At 39.9% G+C, this 25769-nt stretch overlaps 1 protein-coding gene across 2 annotated transcripts in view; it reads right to left on the reverse strand.

Annotated features, from left to right (window-relative positions):
* The window catches only part of VWA8 (von Willebrand factor A domain containing 8), a 442786-nt gene extending 426014 nt beyond the window's left edge, over positions 1 to 16772 (reverse strand). Inside the window, exon 1 of one of the 2 annotated variants that reach the window (XM_072617119.1) lies at positions 16437 to 16772. In XM_072617119.1, the coding sequence (XP_072473220.1) occupies positions 16437 to 16608 (172 nt within the window). In that variant the 5' untranslated portion in view covers positions 16609 to 16772. The remainder of the gene's footprint in view (positions 1 to 16436) is intronic. The other variant, XM_072617120.1, reaches the window with a different exon arrangement.
* Between the last annotated feature and the right edge of the window lie 8997 nt (positions 16773 to 25769).

The raw sequence follows: 25769 nt of genomic DNA on the forward strand, positions 1-25769 counted from the left end.
TTGGAAAACAATTTTAGGAAACAAAAAAGCATTTCTCTCATTTGTTAAGATACAACTATGCAATGCATATTACTGAATCACAAGAAATGATGATATGAAGAATAAGAATAAAGCAGAATCAGGAAAACAATATACAAGAGTACAACAATGTAAACTGAAAGAGAAAAACAAACCTAAATGCTGTATAATCACAGAGATCAAGATTGATCTAAAAGATGATAAAGTGTAGCTCCCTCCCATTGCATTTACAGTCAGATTCAGTTCACATACATATTAGTTTTGCTAAACAGCTTTTTTCTATTACGTTTTTTATTCTATATTATAAGGTGCAATTCTGGATAAGTGTGTTGTAAGGAATGGCTCTCTGAACAGGATGAAGATGACAGATCTTAATAAAAAAATTAAGATAGAATCTTTCATTTCTCATCTGTTAAGGTGCAGTCAACTGAATTTTTTATGGTGCTATTCAGCATTTATCATGTTTGGTACAAGCAGTTCTCTCTTGGAAACATTCATGAGGTCATATACCTGCATGATGGAGGAGTCATTTTCTGAACATCACTCCAAAATAGCATTCTGAAAAGGAATAAAAGTGCACCAGACTTGTAGTCCTAAAGTGGATCTATAAGATAATCTGACAGAAAAACTGAATTTGCTAAAAGTCTCATGAAATAACATATAATTGACAAATAATCAAACACTTTTCCCATTCAAACCCCATCCCATGGATGCCATGAGCAACCTCACAGGGCTGTATCTCAGATCTAGCTGTAGGAGCCTTAACCCCCCCCAACAAAAGTAATTTAGCATAAACTCCCTCCCCATCCACTATGAGGTGGAAAATATTTATTCTGTCTAGCCACATGAAGAAAAGGGAATTAAACTGGTGATGGGGAAAGAAATCACACACAGAATATAAATGGCTTAGAAGAGAAAGAGACTAACACTTAGCTGAGGTCAGTCTTCCTACCTCCAAACCCCTTCCATGGAGTTTACTCCTGGCAGAGATCAGGCAGGCCCCACATCCTCCAACCCAAGGAAGCTGATGACATCCAGACTGTGAGGCAAATGGAAGAGGGAAGAGCCAAAGTATGACAAGGTATGTCAGAGAAAAGTTACTTTAAATACAAGATAAAGCCCAAAAAGACAAAACTTCTAAAGGGAAAAGCCTCAGCATAAACCTTGTTTCCAGGTGGATAATAATGAGATTCAAAAAGAAAAAAAAAATCAGCAAAAATTCAAAAAAAAGGTGGTAACACTATGCAGGAAAATGAACCAAGAATCCCCAATGAAAGGAAATTCTGCAATTCCTCAGAGACCACAGAAGAAAAAATCCATAATGTTTGAAAGAGCACTAAGACTTTTTTAAAAGGTTAAATTTGGTTGAAAATCAGAACCCCCAAAGTAGAATTAACAAAGTTAGGACTAGATATCTCAGGAACACACAATGGGGAATTTCTCCAAAGTAGGGGTACAAGAGTGGTATATGTGCAGGGGAGGAGCCAAGATGGCGGAGTAGAAAGATATACAGATGCTGAGCTCCTACCCCACAGCCCATAAAATACCTGTAAAGAAGAACTCTCAACAAATTCTAGAGCAGCAAAAACTACAAAACAATGGAGTGGAGGAGATTTTTGTTCCAGAGAGACCTGAAAAACCGACGGGAAAGGTCTGGTGCACACCAGATGTGGAGCAGAGCCCAGCCCTCCCTTGGCCACACAGCACCGAGAGGAGCAGATCCAAGTAGGCTTCAGGGACGGAATCTCCACCTGCAGTGTAGGTCCCTCCACCCACAGGGGCCAAAGGTCAGTGAGAGGGTCTTTTCGGGCTAGCTGAGAGGGAAGCGGGGTGTCCCCATAACTCAGGCCCCCTCAGGAGGCAGCAGCTGAGGCAGCAGCGGAGAGGAGCTCCCAAAGCAGGCAGGAGCCAGGATCCATTATTGAAGGTTTCCATGATGGAGGGAAGTGGCAGCCCTGCCCCCACCTGAGCAGCTGAACTTAATCTCACACTGAATAGCAGCCCCACCCCTGCCAAAAGCCCCGAAGGCTTGGGAGCAGCATTTGAATCTCAGCCCCCAAGCACTGGCTGGGCCAGTGAGGGAGGCACTGGGAGGTGAGATGGTTGTGGAGAGGAAACTCAGAAGTCAAGTAACTGGCTAGGAAAATGCCCAGAAAAGGGAAAAAAATAAGACCATAGAAGGTTACTTTCTTAGGGAACAGGTGTTCCCCCTTCCCCCCACCCTTTCAGATGAGGAAGAACAAGGCATACTGTCAGAGGAAGTCAAGGCCCCTGCCTCCAAAGGGGACTTAAACTTGGCTCAGGCAATAGAAGACCTTAAAAAACAAGTTAGCAGCTTACTAAAGGAAAACCAAAAATAATGCTGAGGAAAATAACAGCTTTAAAAAGAGGCTAACTCAATTGAAAAAGAGGTCCAAAAAGCCAATGAGGAGAAGGAGGTTTTAAAAAGCAGAATTAGCCAAATGGAGGAGAAGGTTCAAAAGCTCACTGAAAAAAATAATTCGTTGAAAGACAAAAATTGAGTCCAGGGAAACGAATGACTATGAGTTAAACCAAGAAGTTAGTAAACAAAACCAAAAATTTGAAAAAATAGAAGATGAGGTGAAAGAACTCATTGGAAAAATAACTGACCTGGATCCAGGAGAAATAATTTTAAAATTATTGGGCTACCTGAAAGTCAGGATCAAAAAATGAGCCTAGACATTATCTTCCATGAAATTATCAAGGAAAACTGCCCTGATGTTATAGAATCAGAGGGGCAAAATGGATATTGAAAGAATTCATCGCTCACCTCCTGAAAGAAACCCAAACAGAGAAACTGCTAGGAATATTGTGGCCAAATTTTAGAGTTCCCAGATCAAGGAGAAAATACTGCAAGCAGCTGAAAAGAAACAGTTTGAGTACCGTGGAAATACAATCAGGACAACACAGGATCTGGCAGCTTCTACATTAAGGGATCGAAGGGCTTGGAATGGGATATTTCAGAACTCAAAGGAACTGGGATTGAAGCCAAGAATCACCTACCCAGCAAATCTGAATATAATACTTCAAGGGAAAAAATGGTCATTCAATGATATAGTCGAAGATTTCATGTTGAAGAAAAGACCAGATCTGTTAAAAATTTGACTTCCCAAGATAAGAACCAAGAGAAGCATGAAAAGGTAAACAGAAAAGAAAAATCATAAAAGACTCTCTAAAGCTGAACTGTTTACATTACTACATGAAAAGAAAATATTTTTAACTCAAATCTTTTCTCAGTATTTGGGTAGTTGGAGAGATTGTACATACACACACACACACATATACACATAGATAGAGAGTACAGGGTGTATTATATCAGAAGAGATGATATCCACACACACACACAAAATAAAATAAAATAAAAATTAAGGGGTGAAGGAGGAAAATTCCGGGAAGAGAAAGGGAATAATGGAATGGGGCAGGCTATAACTCATAAAAGAGATAAGAAAAATCTTATTCAATGGAGGAGATAAGGGAGAAGGGGAGGGGGGGAATAAAGCTACTCTCCCATGTGTAGCTGAAGGAGGGAATAACATGCTCACTAAATTTGATATGAAAATTTATATATACCACAGGAAAGTAGGAGAGGAGGTGACAAGTGGAGCGAGGGGAATGTTAGAAGGGAGGGCAAATGGGAGAAGGGAGTCACTAGAAATAAACACTTTTGGGAAGGGACAAGGTCAATTGTAGGGGGGGAAAATAAGGGGGAATAGGGTAGGTCAGAGGGCAATATAATTAGTATTACACAACATGATTATTATGGAAGTCTTTTGCAAAACAACACATATTTAGTATGTACTGAATTGCTTCCCCTCTCAGTGGGGCTGGGGAGGGGGAAGGGAGGGAGAGAACTTGGAATTCAAATTATTAGAAATGAATGTTGAGAATTTTTATTGCATATAATCGGGAAATAAGAACTACAGGGATAGGGGTATGGAAATTCATCTTGCCCTGCAAGAAAAGAGAGAAGATGGGGATAGGAGAGGGGTGGAGTATGATGGAGGGGAGGGTACATTGAGGGAAGGAGTAATCAGAATGCAAGGTATTAGGAAGCAGGGGAGAGGGGAGTGATGGGGAGAAAAACTGGTTATGTTACAAAGTGAGGTAAAAGCAATTAGTATTAAAACAACAGACAATTAATTACTGAGAATAAATCAATGACATCTTTAGTTTTGAGAAAAGAATTTCAGTCTAAATTTCCAAGAGGAAGGTAACCTCGGGTAAAATTTGGCATTGATGGGAAAGTTAAAGTTTTAATGGTAAATTAGATTTTATGATTGCCATTTAATCAGGAACTAGAACATGTATAGAAAGACATATAAGCCACTTAAGACTTGCCTCAAAAGATGTTCCTTAGCCAAAGTGAAACTATAATTATATTTAAAACGTGGTTATTGGAACTTGCCATTTTTAGATGCTTTGGGACTATTAAGTGACTGTTCTTCTAACTCCAGGTATGGGAAGCAAGAAAGGTGATCTGAGCCTCCAATACATGATGCCAGTAAGCTCACGAGATGCTGGTATGACTGCTTAGGTGATCTCAAGGGAGGGGTGGGAGAGCAGCTGTTCAGCATGGGCTGAGGTGGGATTCTCCAGACTCACTTTCCTCACTGACACCTGGCAGACTTTAAGCCTGACTGAATGCAAGTGGATAATCTAATCCTGCCTGGGGTTGACATGAAGTTGGGGAGATATATCCCTGCAAAGTCCTCACTATTGGTGGCAATTTCCTATAGTCAAAAGGTTTGTAAGCTTAATACCAGATCTATTCAATTATAGATTATGGGTAGGGGAACATCCGAGGTTGTCTAAAATTAAGCTATTAGGCATAGGACTTTAGACCAACAACATTAAGTTAGGGTCCTTTAATTCTTAGTAATACTGTGGAGACAATTAGGTCAAGAGCTTGTGAAGTTAGCAACATAAATACTATTTGTGTCTCTGTTGGTTAATGTTTAAAAAAAAAAAATTCGTTTGTGGTCCATATTGTAAATGCTTTAAAAAGATGTATCACCTGACCAAAACTTTGAATTACTTTATCTGTTATAAACTGTGTTAAAAATAAATTTAAAAAAATTTTTTTTAAGTGGTATATGTCCATAATAAGAGATAGAAAGGACTCCCAACAGATTTCACCTGGAATCAAAGTACAGAAAACAGATATCCAAGTGTGGTTGTATTTCCCAGGACCACATCCCAAACCAGAAGAGGTGCATGAGTCCCACCAGAGTGGTAACGGAGACAAAAATCCAGAGTGTAGCCTAACCTTAGAAACACTAAATACAATGGTAAAGGTAAAAATGGGACTAGACCTCAGGACTCCAGACACAAAGTGACTTCCAGACCAATCTAAGATGCTTAAACAACAGCAAGCAATTCAGCTCCCACACTCCTACTCAAGGAAAAGTCTAAAATAATACCACATTAAATAATGGCCAAAAAATCCAGTAAGAAATTACAATAAATGACATCATCCTATAATTACACAGAAAGTCACCCAGAAGCCCACAAGCAACAGAAAAGGAGGCCCAACAAAAGATCTAATACCAAACAAAGGAAAAGCAAAAAAGACAAGAACATCCTTGTATGACCAAAGCATCAACCAATACACTTGTAGCCTGAAAGACTCCATACGCTAAAGTAAGCCCTTCAAGGGTCAGCCAAGATTCTGGAAACAGGTTGCTACTGAAACCACTCCAGGCACAACAGCACCCAGATAAGGTCAAGGAAGGCCAGTGGCTCCAAGGTGCATTTTACTCTATCCTGACACCCCACAGAGGCTCCACCACTCTACAACTCTATGTGAAAAGCAATATACTAACTTTCTCCCTCACCACCCCCATGTATTTTGGGCTATTTTTTCTTTAAAAAGCACAGACATTACTTGAGACTTGGTTGGCTCAGATGGTTGACACCAACACTAAGAATTGGCATTTACATGGCAAAGATTTGCAAAGCATTTTTCATACATTATCTCATGTGAATCTCGAAACAACCTGGGAGGAAGGTGTTATGTTTATCCCTGTTTAACAGATTAGGAAACTGAGACAATTCCCATAGCTAATAAGTACCAGATGCAGCATCTGATCTCAAGTCTTTCTGGTTCCTGGTCCAATACTTAAAGCATTGACCCACCTAGCTCAATTGAAAATCTTCCTATTGCAATGGCAAAGTAAATCTCTTTTTTGCTAAATATTGGAAGACCTACAATATCTCATTTTGTTCCAACATCAAACCTAAATTTCCAAAGGACTGGCCTGAGTCAGGCACAACCCAGAACAGTGGACTGGGTCAGCAGGAATGGAATATTATGAGCTGGCTAAAGGAATCAATGGGCAGTGCTAAGGATGCTGAGTCCAAACTGCACTTTTGGTCATGCCTCTGTAAACTGTGGTGGTACTGTGAGGCACCCCAGCTCTTGGGAGATAATAAAGTGAACTGCCTTTGGTCATTCAGCATGAAGAGAATAATGCAAATATATTCTCCTGAAAGGAGTGCCTTGGTTTTGAGTGGGTTTTTGGAAAGTACAGCTAAACCTTCAGTCTTCAATCCTATAACCATATATGAACATAGTCAATCACTTAGGGGTAGGATGAGGGACCCCAAAAGCAAGAAAATGCAAAGCAAGGCAATCCCAGAAATTTTAGTATTGCCTAACAACTATAAAGAAATTAAGTTTCATTTTTGAATTTGGAAATCAAAGGATCAACTGCATATATGGATCAGTTATAAAGGGCTTTCAAATGCCAAACAGAATACATATGATCCTAGAGATAATAGAGAGCAATGGGAGTTTACTGAATAGAGAAGTGACATGGTTAGACTTGCCTCACACAGTACTTGCCCATCTCTACCTAGAAGTCCTACTAGCACCTCAAACTCAATATGTCTAACATATAATTTAGAATTTTGCTCCTTCTAACTTCACTATTTCTAAGATGTCACTGTTCAACCACTCTCCCATGTCTACATCCATAGGGTTAACTTTGATCCTTCCATTTCCGTCACCTCTCATAAAACAATCAGTTACCAGGTTCCATCAATTCTATTTCCACATCTCACATCTAATCCCTCTTCTCTGTTTCCACTGTCACCACCCTAATACACATCCCTTATCTGGCTTCCAATCCAACCTCTGACCCTTATAATCTATGTGATCATGAGGAAAATATTCAAACTCCCTAAGTATCATCAGTAAATGAAGATAATGGCATTTATCTCACAGGGTTGTTTTGAGGATCGGACAACATACACAAAGTGCTCTGCAGGCTTTAAAGGTAACATATAATGTCGATTATTGTTCTTAGCAATTTTATTCAGTGCTTCCCTATTCCTTATGGTAACTTCACAATCTGTTGACTAGCCCTCTAGTGCCATCCTAATTTTCCAGCCTTCTCTCACATCACTACACTCCATGCCCTCTGTATTCCACCCAGAATGGTCTACTCTTTGTCTCCAAAAAGCCTAATGGGCTTGTACTTATCATTTAGTGGTTTGTATAATAGTTATCTATGAATAAGAGTTATTCCTCTACTCAATTGTAAACTCCATAAAATTTGGGAAGTCTTACCTAAATTTTTTATCTCCTCTAGCACATAGTGCTCTGTAGGCATTTAATAAATGTTCTTATTAAATAATACCATGGCATGTTTTTAAGAAGCTGTGACACAAAATTCAAAAGATGCTTCAGAAGATCAATGATTTCATCAGAGGAGGTATTCCTTACACCAATACAACTCACAGTCTTCGTCTGACTTTTTGGATGGTGTTTATGGGTTCTGTGGCTGAACAATGTCATCACCTTATGGCCAGTCTTCTGGTGGTGAACCTCTCTTAACTAACGTAGGATTCATCACAAAAAAAAAGACAGTCTTTCCAGAGTAAGATTCAAAACCTTTCCAACTTGATACAAACTGCCAGAAATTGTGCTGCACTAGGCTCAGCATCAGAAGCACTAGGCTTCAGGGATCAACAAAGGATCAGAGTGAGATGTTAATGTAGACATCAAGGTCAAACTAATCAAGGTTAGTTTAAATTAATTCTAAGCATTTTCTCAAGGAAAATATTCAGAAGAGAGCAGGAAGGTAAGTAGGCTTTCTAAGGAAAGCAAAATAAAGTGCAAGTCCAACCACATCACTCCTCTATTCAATAAACTTCAAGCGTTCCTCATTATTTCCAGAATCAAATATAAAATCCACAGCTTGGCCTTTAAAACCCTTCATAAGCTAGCCCATTCCACTCTTCCCAATCTTCTTATACCTTCTTCTCCTCTTTGATCCAGTGACACTGACTCCTTGTTCTTAGAGCAAGGCATCTTATCTCTCCATTACGTGCATTTTCATTGTTAGTTATCTTTTGCATCTGTAATTCTCTGCCTCATCTCCACTTCCTGACTTCTCTGGCTTCCTTAACGTTTCAGCTAAAATCTCACCTTCTATGTCACCTCCTGATCACTCTTCATGCTAATGCCTTTCCTTGGAGATCATCTCTAATTTATCCTGTCTATACCTTGTTTGCACACAATTGCATGTTGTCTCCCCCATTAGACTGTGAGGTCTCCAAGAACAGGGACTATTTTTGTCTTTCTTTGTATCCCCAAAGAATAGCAAAGGGTTTGGCACACAGTAGGTGTTCAATAAATGCTTATTAGCTTGACCTGATAATAGGATATGGTATAAGAAAAGACTATATATCAATTTGACTTGGAAATACACTTTGACCCTCTCCTCAGTATAATCAGTTTAAAAAACACTGTGCTTTGAAAATGTTTCACATAACTGCACATATATAATCTATATCAAATTGTTTACTACCCTGGGGGGAGGGGAGAGAGGGAAAAAATTTAGAACTCAAAATTTTATATAAAAATGTTAAAATTGTCTTTACATGTAATTAGAAAAAAAATACAATAATATTTAAAAGGAAAAAATAAAGTATTCCTTGAAAGCCATGGCAAAATCGTGGGCCCTGGTTTCTCCAAGCCTGTTGCAACAACAGAAAAACTCAAGTCCTAACAAGTTCAAAAGGCACTGACTGACTACAGGCTGATGGATTCTTTCATACCCTAGGAATAGTTTAGTTCAGACAAGCTCATCTTCAGGTTAGCCAAATTGACTCTCAAAAATGGTCAACCGGCACCAACTTGGAGCCAAGACGGTGGAGTAAGGCAAGAACTCACCCAAACTTCCCCAAACTAACCTCCAAAAAACTATAAAATAACGCCTCAAATTCTGGAGCAGTAGAATCAACAAAAGGACAGGGTGGAACAATTTTTGAGTGCAAGACAATTGAGAAGGTTGGCAAGAAAGTTATGTCTCATTAGGATAAAAGGTGTGCACAGTCCAGAGCAGGCAGTCTAAAAATGTCAGCAGCCGGGGCCTGAACTCTAGGATAGGCCAGGCTTTGAGGCACCAACCCCCACCCTACCAATCCCAGAGCAGGTAGCCCTGACACAGCCCAGCAGTAAGGCTGCACAGCCACTAGAGTAGCCCAGTGGCGAGGCCCCACAGCCCCTGGTGCAGCCCAGTATCAAGGCCCTATGCCCCTGATACAGTCCAGCAGCAAGGCCCTGTGGCTCCCATACCAGAGTAAACCTCAGGAGCAAAGTCCCATCACAATCAGGGCAGCCCAACAGCAAGGCCCTGCTGGCTCCACTGTGGGTCATCATTGAGGCATGAGATTCCTATGTGAGAAGCTTGGGACAGGGCCTCCTCGAACACAGGAGCAGAACCCAACTTTAACATAAAAGTCATGAAAGAAGCTGGAAAAATGATTGGGAAAAAAAAGAACCTGACCACAGAAAATTGCTACGGTGACAGGGAAGACTAAAACACAAGCTCAGAAGAGGACAAAAATGTCAAAACACCTACCTACAAAGGCTCAAAGAAAAATATAAATTGGTCTCGAGCCTAAAAGATTATTTTAAAAATCAAAAAAAAAAGACAAGTAGAAGAAAAAAATTGATAAAGAAACAGTGACACAAGAAAGTCACAAAAAAAGTCAACAGCTTGGTACAAGAAACACAAAAATGAAAAAAAATGTGCAAAAATTCACTGAAGAAAACTACTCCTTAAAAAGTAGAATTGGCCAAATGGAAAAGGAGGTACAAAAACTCAATGAAGAAAATAATTCCTTAAAAATTAGAATTAGACAAGTAGATGCTAATGATTCCATGAGACATCAAAAATCAAACAAAATCAAAAGAATGAAAAAATATAAGAAAATGTGAACTATCTCACTAGAGGAAAAACTGATCTGTAAAATACATTGAGGAGATATAATTTAAGAATTACTGAACTCAGGGCAGTTAGGTGATGCAGTAGGAAGAGCACTAGCCCTGAAGTCAGGAGGACCTGAATTCAAATCTCGCCTCAGACACTTATCAACCATGTGACTCTAGGCCAACTCAGTTAACTTAAAACTGCTTCAAAAACAAAACAAAACAAAACAGAACTGCTGAACTACCTGAAAGCCATGATCAAAAAAAGATCCCAGGATATAATATTTCAAGAAATCATCAAGAAAAACTGCCCTAAGAATAAATGGAGGGGCAGGATAGGATGGAGGGAAATATAGTTAGTCTTTCACAACATGACTATTATGGAAGTCTTTAGCAAAACTACATATATATAACCTATATTAAATTGCTTGCCTTCTCAGTGGTGATGGATGGGGAGAGAGGAAGGGAGAGAAGTTGGAACTCAAAGTTTTAGGAAAGAATGTTGAGAATTGTTTTTGCATGTAACTGGGAAATAAGAAATACAGGTACTGGGGTACAGAAATCTATCTTGCCATACAAGAAAAGAGAAGATGGGGATAGGGGAAGGGAAGGGTATGATAGAAGGGAGGGCAGATTAGGGGAAGGGGTAATCAGAATGCATGGTGGTTTGGGGTAGGGGGAGGGGAGAGATGGGAAGAAAATTTGAAACTCAAAATCTTGTGGAAATGAATGTTGAAAACTAAAAATAAATAAATAAATTGGAAAAAATAAAAGAAGGAAAAACTGCCCTATTATTCTAGAACCAGGTGGTAAAATAGAAATGAAAGAATCCTCCCATCACCTCCTGAAAGAGGTCCCAAAACGAAAACTCCCAGGAATATTAAAGCTAGATTCCAGAGATCCCAGGTAAAGGAGAAACTACTACAAGCAATGAGAAAGAAACTATTCAAATATCATGCAGCCACAGTCAGGATTACACAAGATTACACAGGATACACAAGCAGCTTCTACATTAGAGGATTGGCTGGTTTGGGATATGATATTCCAGAAGGCAAAGGAGCTAGGATTACAACCAAGAATCACCTACCAGCAAAACTAAGTATACTCCTTCAAGGGAATAAATGGACATTCAATGAAGTAGAAGACTTTCAAATATTCCTGATGAAAAGACTGGAGCTGAACAGAAAATTTGATTTTCAAATACAAGACTAGAGAAGCCTGAAAAGATAAACAGGAAAGAGAAAACATAAGGGATTCAGTAAGGTTAAAAGTTTTCACATTCCTACTTGGGAAGATGATACTTGTAACTCAAGAACTTTATCACTATTATGGTAGTTAGGAGTATACATACAGGGTGTAGGTATAAATTGACTATAATGGGATGATATACAAAAAAAACAAAATTAAGGGGTGAGAAAGAGGATTGCACTGGGAGAAGAGAGAATGGAGAAGTAGAATGGGATAAAATTATGTTACACGAAGAGGCAAAAAAGAGCTATTATAGTAGAGGGAAAGATGGGGGTGGAGTAGCAGGCAATGCTTGAACCTTACTCTCATAATGATGGGCCAAAAGAGGTAACAACATACACACTCAGTTGTATATAGAAATTTATAGGGAAGTAGGAGGAGAAGAGGATAGAAAAAGCGGGGGAGGACTGAGAGAAGGGAGGATAAATTGGGGGAAACACTGGTGAAGGACAGGGTGAAAGGGGAGAGAAAAAAGGGGGAAAATAAGATATAATCATAACTGTAAATATGAAGGGGATGAACTTATCTATAAAGTGGAAGCAAATGAAGTGTGGATTAAAAACCAGAATACTACAATATGTTGTTTACAAGAAACATATCCAAAGCAGAAATACACACACAGAGTAAAGGTAAGGGACTGGATCAGAATCTATTATGCTTCAACTGAATTTTTTTTTAAATTGCAGGGGTAAAGATAAAGGAAAAGCAAAAACTGATCAAACCAAAAGAGATAAATAGATCTAAACAAAGAGTTATAGGAGGAAAAAGACAGTCAAAGTATACTACTGGGGGACTGCAACCTGGCCATCTCAGAACTAGATAAATTTAATCACAAAATAAACAAGAAGGAAATTAAGGAAATGAATAGAATTTTAGAAAAGTTAGTTATGAGAAACCTCAGGAAAAAACTGAATGGGAATAGAAATGGATACACCTTTTTCTCAGCAGCATATGCCACTACACACACACACACAAATCTCACAATCAAATGCAAAAAAGCAGAAATATTAAATGCATCCTTTTGATATTATAATGCAATAAGATTACTTTCAATAAGGAACCATGAAAAGACAGGTTAGAAATTAATTGGAAGCTAAATAATCTAACCTTAAAGAATGAGTGGATCAAAGAACACATAATCATGGAAACATATAATCAGATACAAACAATCATTTCATTCAAGAGAATGACAATGAGACAACAAAATTCACATAAAATGCAGACAGAGCAGTACTTCAGGAAATTTTTATCTCTCTAAACTCTTACGCTGATAAAATAGAGAAAAAACAGATCAATAAATTTTAAAAAACTGTAATTAAAAAAAACATGCAATTAAAAAAAACTAGAAAAACAACAAATTAAAAATCCCAGTTAAACACCAAATTGGAAATCCTGAAAATCAAAGGAGAGATTAATAAAAACTGAAAGAAAACCATTAAACTAATAAATAAAACTAGGAATATAAGTTAAGAACAATAAAATAGATAAACCATTGGTTAATTTGATTTTTTTTTAAAAGAAAACCAAATTACCAGCATCAAAAATGAAAAGGAATAAGAGAAATTAAAGCAATTAGTAGGAGCTATTTGCCCAATTATGCCAATAAATCTGACAATCTAAGTGTAATGGACGAATATTTACAAAAATATAAACTGCCCCAATTAACAGAAGAGGAAATAGAATACTTAAGTAATTTCACCTTAGAAAAAGAATTTGAACAAGCAATTGAACATTAATGAATTCTCTATGAAAAAAAAACCCCAGGTCAGATGGATTCACAAGTGAATTCATTTAAAAATATTTTTTAAAAAATAATTCCAATACTATATAAACTATATAGAAAAACATGTCAAGAAGAGACTCCTAACAAATTTGTTTTATGACTAAAATATGGTACTGATACGTAAACCTGGAAGATTCAAAATGGAGAAAGAAAACAATAGACTAATTTCCTTAACGAATATTGATGCAAAAATGTAAATAAAATACTAGCAATGAGATTACAGCAATATATTACAAGGGTCCCACATTATGACCAGGTGGGATTGTGCCAGGAATATAGTGCTGGTTCAATACTGGGAAAGCTATCAGCATAAATGACCAGCACTATATTCCTGGTTCAATACTGGGAAAGCTATCAGCATAAATGCCCATATCGATAAAAAAATCAACAGAAACCATATGATTATTTCAATAGATGCTGAAAAAGCTTTTGGCAAAATATAACACCCAATCCTATTAAAAACACTAGGGAACACAAGAATAAAAGGAACTTTCCTTAAAATGATAACAAGTATCTATTTAAAACAATCAGAAATATTACCTGTAATGGGGACAAGCTAGAAACCTTACCAACAAGACCAGGAGTAAAGCAAAGATTCCCGTTATCACCACTATCACTCAAAGTTGTACCACAAAAGTTAGAGCAATAAGAGAAGAAAAAGAAATGGAAGAAATTAGAATCGGCAATGAGGAAACAAAACTATCACTCTCTGCAGATGATATGATGATATACATAGAGAATCCTAGATAATCAACTAAAAAACTACTTGAAATAATTAACAACTTTCGCAAATTAGCAGGGTATAAAATAAACCCACATAAATTGTCACCATTTTTATATATTACTAACAAAGTCCAGCACAAATGATAGAAAGGGAGATTCCATTTAAAATAACTGTGGACAATATAAAATACTTGGGAGTCTACTTGCCAAGACAAACCCAGGAACTATATGAACACAACTACAAAACATTTTCCACACAAATAAAGTCAGGTCTAAGCAACTGGGAAAATATTAATTGTTCATGGAGAGGCCGAGCCAAAAAAATAAAAATGACAATTCTAAATTAATTATCCATATCCATGTAAAACTACCAAAAATTATTTTATGGAGCCAGGAAAAAAAAATAATAAAATTCATCTGGAAGAACAAAATGTCCAGAATATCAAGGGAATTAATGAAAAGAAACGCAATGGAAGGTGGCCTAGCCATACCAGATCTCAAACTGTATTATAAAGCAGTAATCATCAGAATAATCTGGTACTGGCTAAGAAATACAGTAGTGGATCAATGGAATAATTAGGTACACAAGACAGTAGTAAATGAGTATAGTAATCTGTTTGATAAATCCAAAAATCCCAGATTATGGAATAAAAACTTATTATTTTACAAAAACTTCTGAGAAAACTGGAAAACAGTATGGCAGAATCTTGATATAGACCATAATCTTACACCAAATACCAAAATAAGGTCAAAATGGGTACATACTTTAAACATAAAGGGTGTAAGCAAATTAATCTTTCAGATCTATGGAGAAGGGAAGAGTTTATGACAAGCGAGTGAAAGCACTATAAAATGTAAAATGGATAATTTTGATTGTACTAAATTTAAAAGTTTTTGTAAAAACAAAACCAATGCAGCAAAGACTAGAAGGAAAGCAGAAAGCTGGGAGACAAGTTTTATAGGAAGTTTCTTTGATAAAGGTTTCATTTGGAATTGTGCTGCAAGTGCCATAAAACTGTACACACCCTTTGACCCAGAAATGCCACTACTGGATCTCTAACCTAAAGAGGAGGGGGGAAGGGAGAGAGAAAGAGAGGAGGAGAGAGAGTGGGTGGAAGAGGGAGAGGGGAGAGGGGAGAGGGGAGAAGGAGAGGGGAGAGGGAGAGGGGAGAGGGAGGGGTCGGGGGAGAGGGAGAGGGAGAGGGAGAGGGAGGAACCTGTTTATACAAAAATACAGATTTCATAGCAGCTCTTTTTGTGGTAGCAACGAATTGGAAATTAAGGAAATGCCCATTAATCATGGAATGGCTGAACAAGCAGTATGATTATAATGTAATACCACTGTGACATCAGAAATGAGGAGCAGGCTGATTTCAGAAAAATCTGGAAAGGCTTACATGAACTGATGCCAAGAGAAGTAAGCAGAACTCGGAGAACTTTGTACACAGAAAAACAGTGCTGTGTGATAACTGTGAAAGACTTAGCTTTTCTCAGGAATATAATAATCTAAGACAGTTCCAAAGGACTCATGATGTAAAATGCTATCCACCTCCAGAAAAAGAACTGATGTAATCTGAATGATGATCAAAGTCAACTATTTTTCACTTTTTTTCTGGTGCTTTTTGGCCCATGTTTTCTTTCACAACATGACTAATATTGTAAATGTTTTCATGTATAACTTACATATCAAAGTGCTTATTGTCTCAGGGAGGGGCTAGAGAGGAAGGAGGGAGGGAGAGAACTTGGAACTCAAATTTTTAAGGAAAGAATGTTTAAAATTCATTTTACATGTGACTGGGGGAAAAATAAAATATTTTAAATTAATAATTAAAAAGTCTACTGTATCATAGAAAGATTGTAATCTGTCTTAGTGGAAACGGTATCCAGGTATTTGAAAGTAGATACAATATTACTATGATTTACATTACATTAACATGACCGATTGGATCTTGTCAGTCTTTGCCAGTGGGAACGCCAGATTCTGTGAGCAAGCAGGACCGAAGAGGCCATCCAGAACACCGACCCTAAAGTTTTACGGTCAGGACGCAGGGTGAAGCAGTAGGGGAGAGGGGGAGTTGGGACTGAAAAGGCACGGCCAGCAGGTCCGGCCTCCCCAGGACAGCACTGGCTGTCACTGCGGGCGTAACTGGGTCAGAGGTCTGGCAGGCATCCTATGTTACATTGTTACTTACAGGAGGACCAGACTGCCGGGGCAGGAAGGGGCCCTGAGGACCAGGACGGGGTCCAGGTCACTGGGGGCGAGATGGGGAGGGCGTCCCCATAGCCTGACCTCGCTGCTCACAGTAGGGCCACAGCGGCCGGAGGAGGGGAAGGGACTGGGTCAAGGTCACTGGAGGGGAGCTGGGGCCGCATTCGCGTCCCCGGACACGGTCAGAGGGGGGAGGGTGGGCGGCGGCCAGTTACCTGCGTCGGCCCCCGCCCCGGTGTGCCGGAGCCGGAGCCCTTCGGCGCCCGGGCGGCCCCGCACCACCTGCCGCAGGATGAGCCTCACTCTCCGCGCGGCCGAGCCGCCAACGCCGCCGCCGCCGCCTCCGGCCGCCCCAGCCGAGCCGAGGAGCAGGAGCCGGGACTGCATGATGCCGAGCGGGGCCCGAGCCGGAGGCTGCCCCCCTAGCCCAAAGGTGCGGGAGAGGGGGAGGCGTCACGGCGGGCCAGGGGCCGCGAGCCGGAAGAGCGGCAGCGGCCGGGGCGAGCAAGCAGAGCGTGCGGCGGAGCCGGCTCTGGGGGACCGGAAACGGCGCCGCACCGCGTCCGCGCGGAAAGTCCTTCCCTTCTCTTCTTCGCTTCTCTAAGGGGTTCCTGCGAGAGTGGCCGGCCGCTCCTGCTGGAGCCCGAGAAGAAGCTTCGAGCGGGGAACCCGGACAACCCCCGCCGCGTGACGGGAGCCGGAGCCGAGGCCTCGGGACGGGGTCACGGCGGGGGGCGGGCCCAGCCCCGCCCCGCCCCCTACCGCGGTCACCTGAGCCGGCCGGCCCCTTCGGCCCTCTCTGACTGGAGCCTTGGCCCGGGCCCCAGCCCCCCGGGCTCGTCCCCTGGCCTCCACCCGGGCTCGCAGGGCCCGCGGGTGGCGTCACTCGGTGTCCCAGGCCTTCCCCTCCCCCAGCAGCAGCCAGGCCCAGGTCGCGGGGGACCGAGGCGGACGGAGGCGGTCAGCGGCCACGTGTCTTGTGAATGGTGTTCCCTGTGGCCCCCGAGGTGCCCCTGGAGGGGACGCCGAGGTCTTTTTAAGAAAAGAATTGTCGATAATGCAGCCACCATAGTATCGTTCACCAGACACGTGCAGTCAGTGAACCCTCCTGAGCCTCAGTTTCCTAATCTGTAAAATGCAGAAAATAATAACCCTCACCTCCCAGGGCTGTGAGGATCATCTAAGAAAATAAAGCTTTGGTGCAGTCCTAAGCTTTAGCAGCAACAAGTGAACCAAGACCTTTGGAACATCTGTTTGTAAAGTGCCTTGCTATAAAGCCAGGTGTAAATATGGGGCAGCCAGGTGGTGCAGTGGATAGAGCACAGGCCTGAGTTCGAATCTCACCTCACTAGCTGTGTGACCTTGGGCAAGTCACTTCACCCCAACTGCCTCAGCCTGGGTCATCTGCAGTCATCGTGATGACTATCTGGCCACTGGAGTCAGATGGCTCTGGAGGAGAAGGGAGGCTGGTGACCTGCACAGCCTCCCTCCCTCAACACAAAGTCATGTCATCATTTCTCTGGTGGCGTGGTCTTCTTCGGCCACAAGGACGAACACACCTATAAATACATAAATACATGTATATAATATACATAAATATAGAAGTGCATAACAAATATATGATAAATATAAAGCATGAATAAAATAAAATACACACGTATAAATGTACAGAAATAAAATGTAAGATAAACATAACAATATGCATTAAAAACCCTAATTATTATTGTCATCATTATTGTTGGCCTGTAGTTGCTCAGTGTAAACTCCACTCCCTATTTTTTGATCTAGTCCTTGAGATAGGACTTTCGTCATTTAGTCACTCAACTTTGAGTTCCTTTTTGTTAAAACTACCCACATTATTCTCATTTTCCTAGGGCGAGTAGATTTCTGTTGTCCTGACTGTGATAGGTAATTGAACAGACATTTCATTAATCTATTCACTTATCTACTCAGTATATAAGTCTTGGATGGACATATGCATAAAACGGTGAACTGGATCCAAAACTGAGTCAGATGGCTATAAACTGGATTATCTTTGGGAAATTGCACAGGGGTTTACGTGGCCTGATTCTTCACTGTGAACAAAGGAAGGCCTATTTTAACCAGATATTCTCCCTGGGAGCCAGGAAATATCAGAGTGTTCAAAATATTAATGTTGTAGATTACCCAAAGAATGATAGGTGCCTTGTGGGCATGAGAAGACCTAAATATATTACCTTCAAAAAATTGTGGAAGTAGGATAAAGGTTATCTGAGAAATTTAATCAGACTGGATATCCATATGCTTCACTGGTATGCACACAACACCAAGAGAGCTGAAGAAAGGCCCCCAGCATAATACGGTGAAAACCTAAGGCAAATTTATGGGATTCCATAGACAAGAGTACCAGTGGATTAGAAGACAGTAGGTTGTAGTTGGTACTGCTTAAGAGAGTGTAGCTAGATTGGTAGATTTTTTTTTGAAGGAATTATTTTCTTCAGTGAGCTTTTGGATCTCCTTTTCCATCTGGCCAGTTCTGCTTTTTAAGGCATTCTTCTCCTCATTTGCTTTTTTTTTTTTTATCTCTTGCCATTTGGGTTAGTCTATTTTTTAAGGCGTTATTTTCTTCACCATTTTTAGGGGCCCCTTTAGCAAGCAATTGACTCATTTTTCATGGTTTTCTTGCATCACTCTCATTTCTCTTCCCAATTTTTCCTCTATTTCCCTTGCTTGATTTTTAAAATGCTTTTTGAGCTCTTTCATGGCCTGAGACCAATTCATATTTTTCTTGGAGGCTTTGGATGTAGAGTTTTGACTTTGTTGTCTCCTGATTGTATGCTTTGATCTTCCTTGTCACCAAAGTAAGATTCTATAGTCTTGAGTTTTTTTTCCTATTTTTGCCCATTTCCCCAGCCCAATTACTTGGCTTTTGAGCTTTTTGTCAAGGTAGTTCTCTGCTTCTAGTGGGGGGTAAGGGTGTACTGTCAGCCACTCAATCCCCCCACAATCTGTGGGCCTAGAACTCTAGAAACAGCAGCAGCTGCTGTTCCTCCTGCTGCCGCCGCCACTGCTACTACTGTGACTGCCTTGGCTCCTCCACCCCCTCTGCTGCCCTGGGGCTGGCCCTGGACCACTCTACTCCCTCACATAGGTCCCACAGATTTTTTCCCCTCACCTTGCAATTTGTCCTTGGTGTTTTGGAGACATGAAATCTGGAAACCCCTATAGATGCCAGTGATTCAGTCCCCCCAGGCCTGCTCTGGTCAGATCTATGCTGGCACAGCCCATGCTGGATGGAGCTCTACTCCCACCCCACTGTGACAGACTCTTCCTATAGACCTTGCAGGCTGTCTTGGACTGGAGATTTGCTTCACTGTCATTCTCTGGGTTCTGCAGCTCCAGAATTCGTTTAGAGTCATTTTTACAGGTATTTGGCTGGGTTTGGGGGGAGAGCTTGCTAAGTCCCTGCTTTTGCTCCATCATCTTGGCTCCACCCCCTAGATGGATAGATGAATGGATGGATGGATGGATGGGTTGGGTAGACAGATAGACAGACAGACAGACATGTATATGTATGGTATCCTAAAAGTCTTGGTGCAGTTTTAAGCTATTAAAACTTGAAATGCATGTACACTAAGACTTTGGGGGCACCTTGTGTTAGTGGTATCACAAATCTGTCAAAGAATAAGAATCTTTTATATCTGGCAATCTCTTAGTTTCAGTAATGTCTCAAAACAGAAATGACCACGTTTTATGTCTAAGTAATATCAAAATAAGCAGGTTTTCAGCCTTTTCAAAAAGCACAGATGACTTCTATGTGATTTATTATGGTGAAAAAGAGGAAGCTCTCAAATTCAACAAATACTGATTCAGTTTCTGCTAGCATATACATTAGTTCAGGATCAACTTATAAAACAAGTGACAAAGTTCAAAAAAACTAAGAATAAGATAATAAGTGTACTAGTTCAGAAAGCAGGGTGAGAAAGGAGGGAACCAATAGGGATGAGAGCTGACAGAGAAGGCCCGATGGAGAATATAGTACTTTAAATGGACCATGAAGAATTCAAATAGATGTAATGCAGGGGAAAGCCAATTCTAGACTTGGAGGGGTTTGTAATAAGGCTTTGAGTAATGAGAGAATCTTTTAGCTTTAGGATTCTTGGTGGGAAGGAGGTGTAATGATGGATAGGTACAGAAGGTAAATTATGCAGGCTTTATTTAATTCTAGCCCAAATATTTCAGAGTATATAATAATTCATTGAACAAATATTTATTAAGCATCTACTAGGTGCTAGGTCCTGGGGATACAAAGACAAATTTTGCCTTAAGGAGCTTCCATTAAATGGGGGTGCAGGGGGCCATTAACACAAATAAATACACCAAGTGTTTTCCAGGATTGGCCCTTATCTAGGAGACAACTCAAGTTCATCCTGGAGGGGCTCCAGGACGTACAGATGGGACAGCCTATACAAAGGAACAGAAATAGGAGATGGCATGTTGCGTACAGGAACAGCAAAGAAGACAGGCTGGAGCTCAGAGTGTATCAATCCAAAAGCACTCATTAAGCACCTACTGTATATCAGACACTGTCCTAGGTGCTGGAGATGGAAAAATAAAAATGAAAAGCCCCTGCCCTCACTTACATTATAAGTGAGAAGACAATATGCAGGCATATATATAACATACACAAAGGTATATTATATATGTATGTGTATGTATATATATATTTACATATAAAACATAGATGTATTTATAACCTGCAAAGTAGATACAAGGAAATCATGGAAGATAAAGCCATAACCCTTGAGACTAGGGAAAGCCTCAGGCAGAGGCAATGTTTGAGGTAAGTTTTGAAGGAAATAAAAGTGAAGTGAGAGAACATTCTGAATGTGGGAGATAACTAGGACAAAGACATAGGGATAGGAAATGGAATGTAGCAAGGAGGCCAGCATGGATGTACCTTAGAGCCAGAAGTCAAACAAACAGAAATGGGTACCTACTGACACTTGGGGCAGCTAGATGGCATAGTGGATAGAGTGCTGGATTCAGGAAGACACATCTAACTGAGTTCAAATCTGGCCTCAGATACTTACTAGCTATATGACCCTGGGCAAGTTTCTTAATCATATTTACCTCAGTTTCCCCAGTGTAAAATGAGCTAGAGAAGGAAATGGCAAATCATTCCAGTATTTTTATCAAGAAAACCCCAAATGGGGTCACAAAGAGTCAGACATAACTGACCAACACAAAGCTGTCACTTATTGACTTAGAAAACTACAAAATAACCTTATCTATATTATATTTTTATTTATTTTGTTAAACATCTCGCAATTGTATTTTATTCTGGTTTTGAGAGTGTTTGGACCAACAACCAGAATATGACCCCTCTGCTGTAGAATATGTGAAGGAGAAGTAAAAATATAAGACCAGGTTATGGAGAACTTTAAATGTCAAACTGAACTTTCTATTTTATCCCAGAGTTAATAGGAAGCTTACTAGATTGAGCATGGGAACTGAGGAGGGAAGGTAATATGGTAAGACCTGTGCTTGAGGAAAACACTTTGGTGGCTCTGGGAAAGATGGAGTTGAGTGAAGAGATGTCTGGGAAAGGGAGACCAATTAGGACACTTATAACAAAACAAGATTTTGAAGATGGTTAACTAGAAGGATCAAATAGTTAATCAGCGAGTATTTAAAGTACCTGCTATGTGTCACCAATTGTGTTAGCCACTAGAAATAGTTAACAAAAAACAATCCCTATCCTTAAGGAATTTATATGCTCTCCAATGAAACAGTACTTCAGAGGGGGGCCAGTCTAGGAAGAAGAGTTCAGTTTTGGATACACCCAAAGTTAATGAGAGTGGTACTGATGACAATTCAACAAAGAATACTCAGAAAAGGTTGTCACATAGATGGATGAAAGAGAGATCAGTATAGTGGGGAAAACCTAAGAAAGAGTATTTAGGAAGATTAGGCAAGTAAATTGTTTCAAATACTGCAGAGAGGGCAGGAAGGATAAAGATTTAGAAATGTGCAATAAATCCAGAAAAAGATATTCTAGGCTTGAATTAGATTGTGAAAAGCTTTAAATGCCAAACAGGAATTTGGATTTTATACTAAAGCCACTGGAACTTCACATGGTCAGACCAGTGTTTTAATAATATCCTTTTGGAATCTATATGGAAGAAATAACAGAATTAGTGTTTTAAGATTCATGAACTACATACATGTAATGTTTCATTTGATCTTCATAACAATCTTGTGAAATAGGAATTATTCAGATTTTACACATGAGGAAAGAGAAGCTCAGGGAGACATCTGAATGACTTGTCCAAGGGCATATAGCTAGTAAGTGTCCAAGGCAGGATTTACAACCCAGGTCTCTCCTAATTTGACTATGTCAGGGTGCCTCTATCCTCTAGGCAATGTGGAGTGGTCTGCCCTATAAAATAATGGGGTCTCCCTTACTAGTAGTGTTCAGGTGATTCAATCACACACAGAATCTCCAAGTTGTAAGGGATGTCAGAGGTCATCTAATCCAAATTATATATGAATAAGAACTCCCTCCTTGTAGACACTCGGCAAATAGTCATTCAGTCTTCACTTGAAGACCTCCCATGATCAAGAACCCAGTACTTCCTGAGGCAACCCATTTAAGGGAGGTTTCCCTCATTTAAGCCTCTTTTCTACACATTGCTCCTAATTTTGTCCTGTGGGACCAAACAAAGGAAATAGAATCCCCTTTCCACATGACAGTCCTTTGAATATTTGTAGGGAGCGGTCCTTTCTTCTCCAGGTCTTCTCCAGGTTGAACATCTCTTTCAACTATTTCAGGTATGAAATTATCTCAAGTGCAGTCACCATTGTGATTGCCCTCCAGCTTTTCAGTTCTCTACCTAAAATGTGGCTCCCAGAAATGAATGCTATACTTTAAGTAGGTTCTAATTAGGGTAGATGGTGGAATTATCACTTAATCAAGCCGGACCTTAAACAGTAGACATTGTTGCCAGGGTCATACTCAAAACCTTTTCAGTTTAGTAGAACCAATCTGTTTGTAATCTGCTGATGTTACCTTTGAAAAACTCAGTCATCTCCCCAATATGATGAAGCATCAGAATAGGTGGTTTGGTAACGAGTATTAAAATATTGATATTTTAGTTTACATTTATAGAGCTCTTTAAAGGTTGTGAATCCACTTGAGCCTCACAAAAATCCTGAGAGAAATGTTTATTATCCTCATTTTCCAGAATGGCTCAGAAAGTGAATTGATGTGTTTCTGGTCACACAGCTAGTAAGTGTGAGAGGTCCAAACCCAGCACACTATCAACTATGCCATATGGCTTTCCTAGAATCATAATTGACATTTATTTATCACTCTGAGGTTTGCAAAGCACTTTATACATATTATCTCATTTAATCCACATTTTAAGCCTGTGAAGTAGGTAAAACAGGTATTGTTATTTTCTGAATGATGACTCTGAATCTAAGAGAAAATGTGAGACTTCACCAGGATTACACAGCAGTAAAATAGTAACATATCAGAGGTGCACTTTGAGCCAAGGCTTTCCAGATTCCAAGTCTAGCCCTTTAATGTGACACTGAAAAGTCATCCATCCAGATCCTAGTTTCCCTTCTAGCCAATGGAGCTCTCATTTGAAATCCTAGCTATCTCATGCACTGTGTTAGTTATCCCTCCTGGCTTTGTGTCATCTGCGCATTTGATAAGCATGACATCTCTGCCTTCATCCAAGTCATTAATGGAAAAAAAAAGCTGTGCATAGCATCAAAAATATCCACCAAAGAACCCCCTCAAAGTAAAATAATTATTCAGCCAGTTCTAAACCTCCAAACTATACTCTTGTCAGGCTGACATTTAGATTTTCTTCTTGTCTGTGAGAATAGCAATTGTGTCAGTTGCTTAATTCTAGGTAATCAACCAGCAAGCATTTATTAAGTGCATGCACAGTGCTAGGCCCAGAGGATACAAAAACCAAGGGTAAATCATTCCTGCTATCAGGGAGCTTCTACACTCCTGGTAGAGACAGTATAAATACACAAATAAATACAAGGTAGTTTCAATGTGGGTAGTTAGGGAGATCACTAGCAGTTGGAGGACAAGGTGGTACTTGAGCTTCATCTTAAAAGAAGTAAAAGGAACTCTACAAAGTGGAGGTGAGCAGGGAAGGGAGTTCATTCCAGGCATGAGGGATAGATAGATAGACAGACAGACAGCAAGTGCTATCTAGTGTGGTAGGAACTGCATTGGTTTTATGTGGACAACAAATGCAGTTAGGGCTGAGGAGGAATGATTAGTCTCTAATTTTTTGCTTGCTTTCCCTTTTCTCTAAGGTCTCCTCCAGTGCTTCATACTGGGTGATGGATTGCTCTATCAACAGGTGAACTAGGTTGACCCCTAAAGAATGGGAAATGGAGGGGAGGGGATTCTGTTTCCTGAAATATAAAGAGGATTAGCCTGGGGAGAAATGGATGTAGAAGCTCCTTCTAGTTACTGCTGCTCTCCCATGAAAGACCTTTCTGGTCTAGCTGATAGTTTTTTGTGGTATCTGTAGAGAAAGCATTTTTTATTCTTTAAATTTTGGAATTATATTCTTTTTAATTCAGCATTAATAGAGTTGACTTTAATTGTGTTTTATGCTGAAGAACTTAATGCATTTTAAATCTAGAATCTGCTTTCCGACTGACCTAAAATACAGGGAAATTGGATGTGGATGTCAGTGTGAGGAGGAGAGAGAAAAAGTGAGGAAACAAGAGTAACATGTATAATGAGGCTTGTATTAAGTCAGACCTGGCTTAGACCAGGCTGGCACCACATGCTTGAGATTGCAATGAAATGAGGTTCTTGCACAAGTCTCATAAAACAAAAAGATGTTAATTAATCTAGCAAGAGAATGACATTCAGAGCAAGGAAGGGATGTTCACTGAAGATAAAACCTGAATTCAGCTGAGTAAAGCTCTCTTTTGCTGGCATTGGTCATGCTGATGTTCAGAGATCAGAAGCCTGAGGGAGGAGCTGGAGCCCGAAGTGTCTTGGCTATTTTTATTCTCAGCAAACAGGAAATTATGTCAATGGACTGGACCTTAGCCTCAGAGCCAATTAAATCTAGAGGATGGTGTCTGTATCCTTTAAGGAAAAATTATCCTAACCTGCATGAGGCAGGATCTTAGGATGTTACCACAGAGCAGGAAAGTTAGGTTGGAGCCTAGTTTTGAAAGACTAAAAACCAAACAGGAATTTGTTTTACCTAAGTGAGTGATATTCTTTATATAATATATAAAAACATTTTGTAATTTATATATCTATGTGTTTTTGAATGAAATTCCCATTTAAAAGAGGAAATTATATTAGAATGGAATTCTTAAGGGCATTTTCATGCCTTTTCATGATGAGTGAGCATTTGTATAGTGTTTTAATGTCTGTAAGGTACTTTCTTCATAACAACCCTGGTATAAGTAGTAAAAGCATTATTATCCTCATTTTACAGATGATGAAAATGAGACTCGGAAAAATTGTGACTTGTCCATCATCACATAGTAAGGGTTGGGAATGG

This window comes from Notamacropus eugenii, chromosome 6 (assembly GCF_028372415.1).
Source record: "Notamacropus eugenii isolate mMacEug1 chromosome 6, mMacEug1.pri_v2, whole genome shotgun sequence".
Taxonomy (NCBI): Eukaryota; Metazoa; Chordata; class Mammalia; order Diprotodontia; family Macropodidae; genus Notamacropus; species Notamacropus eugenii.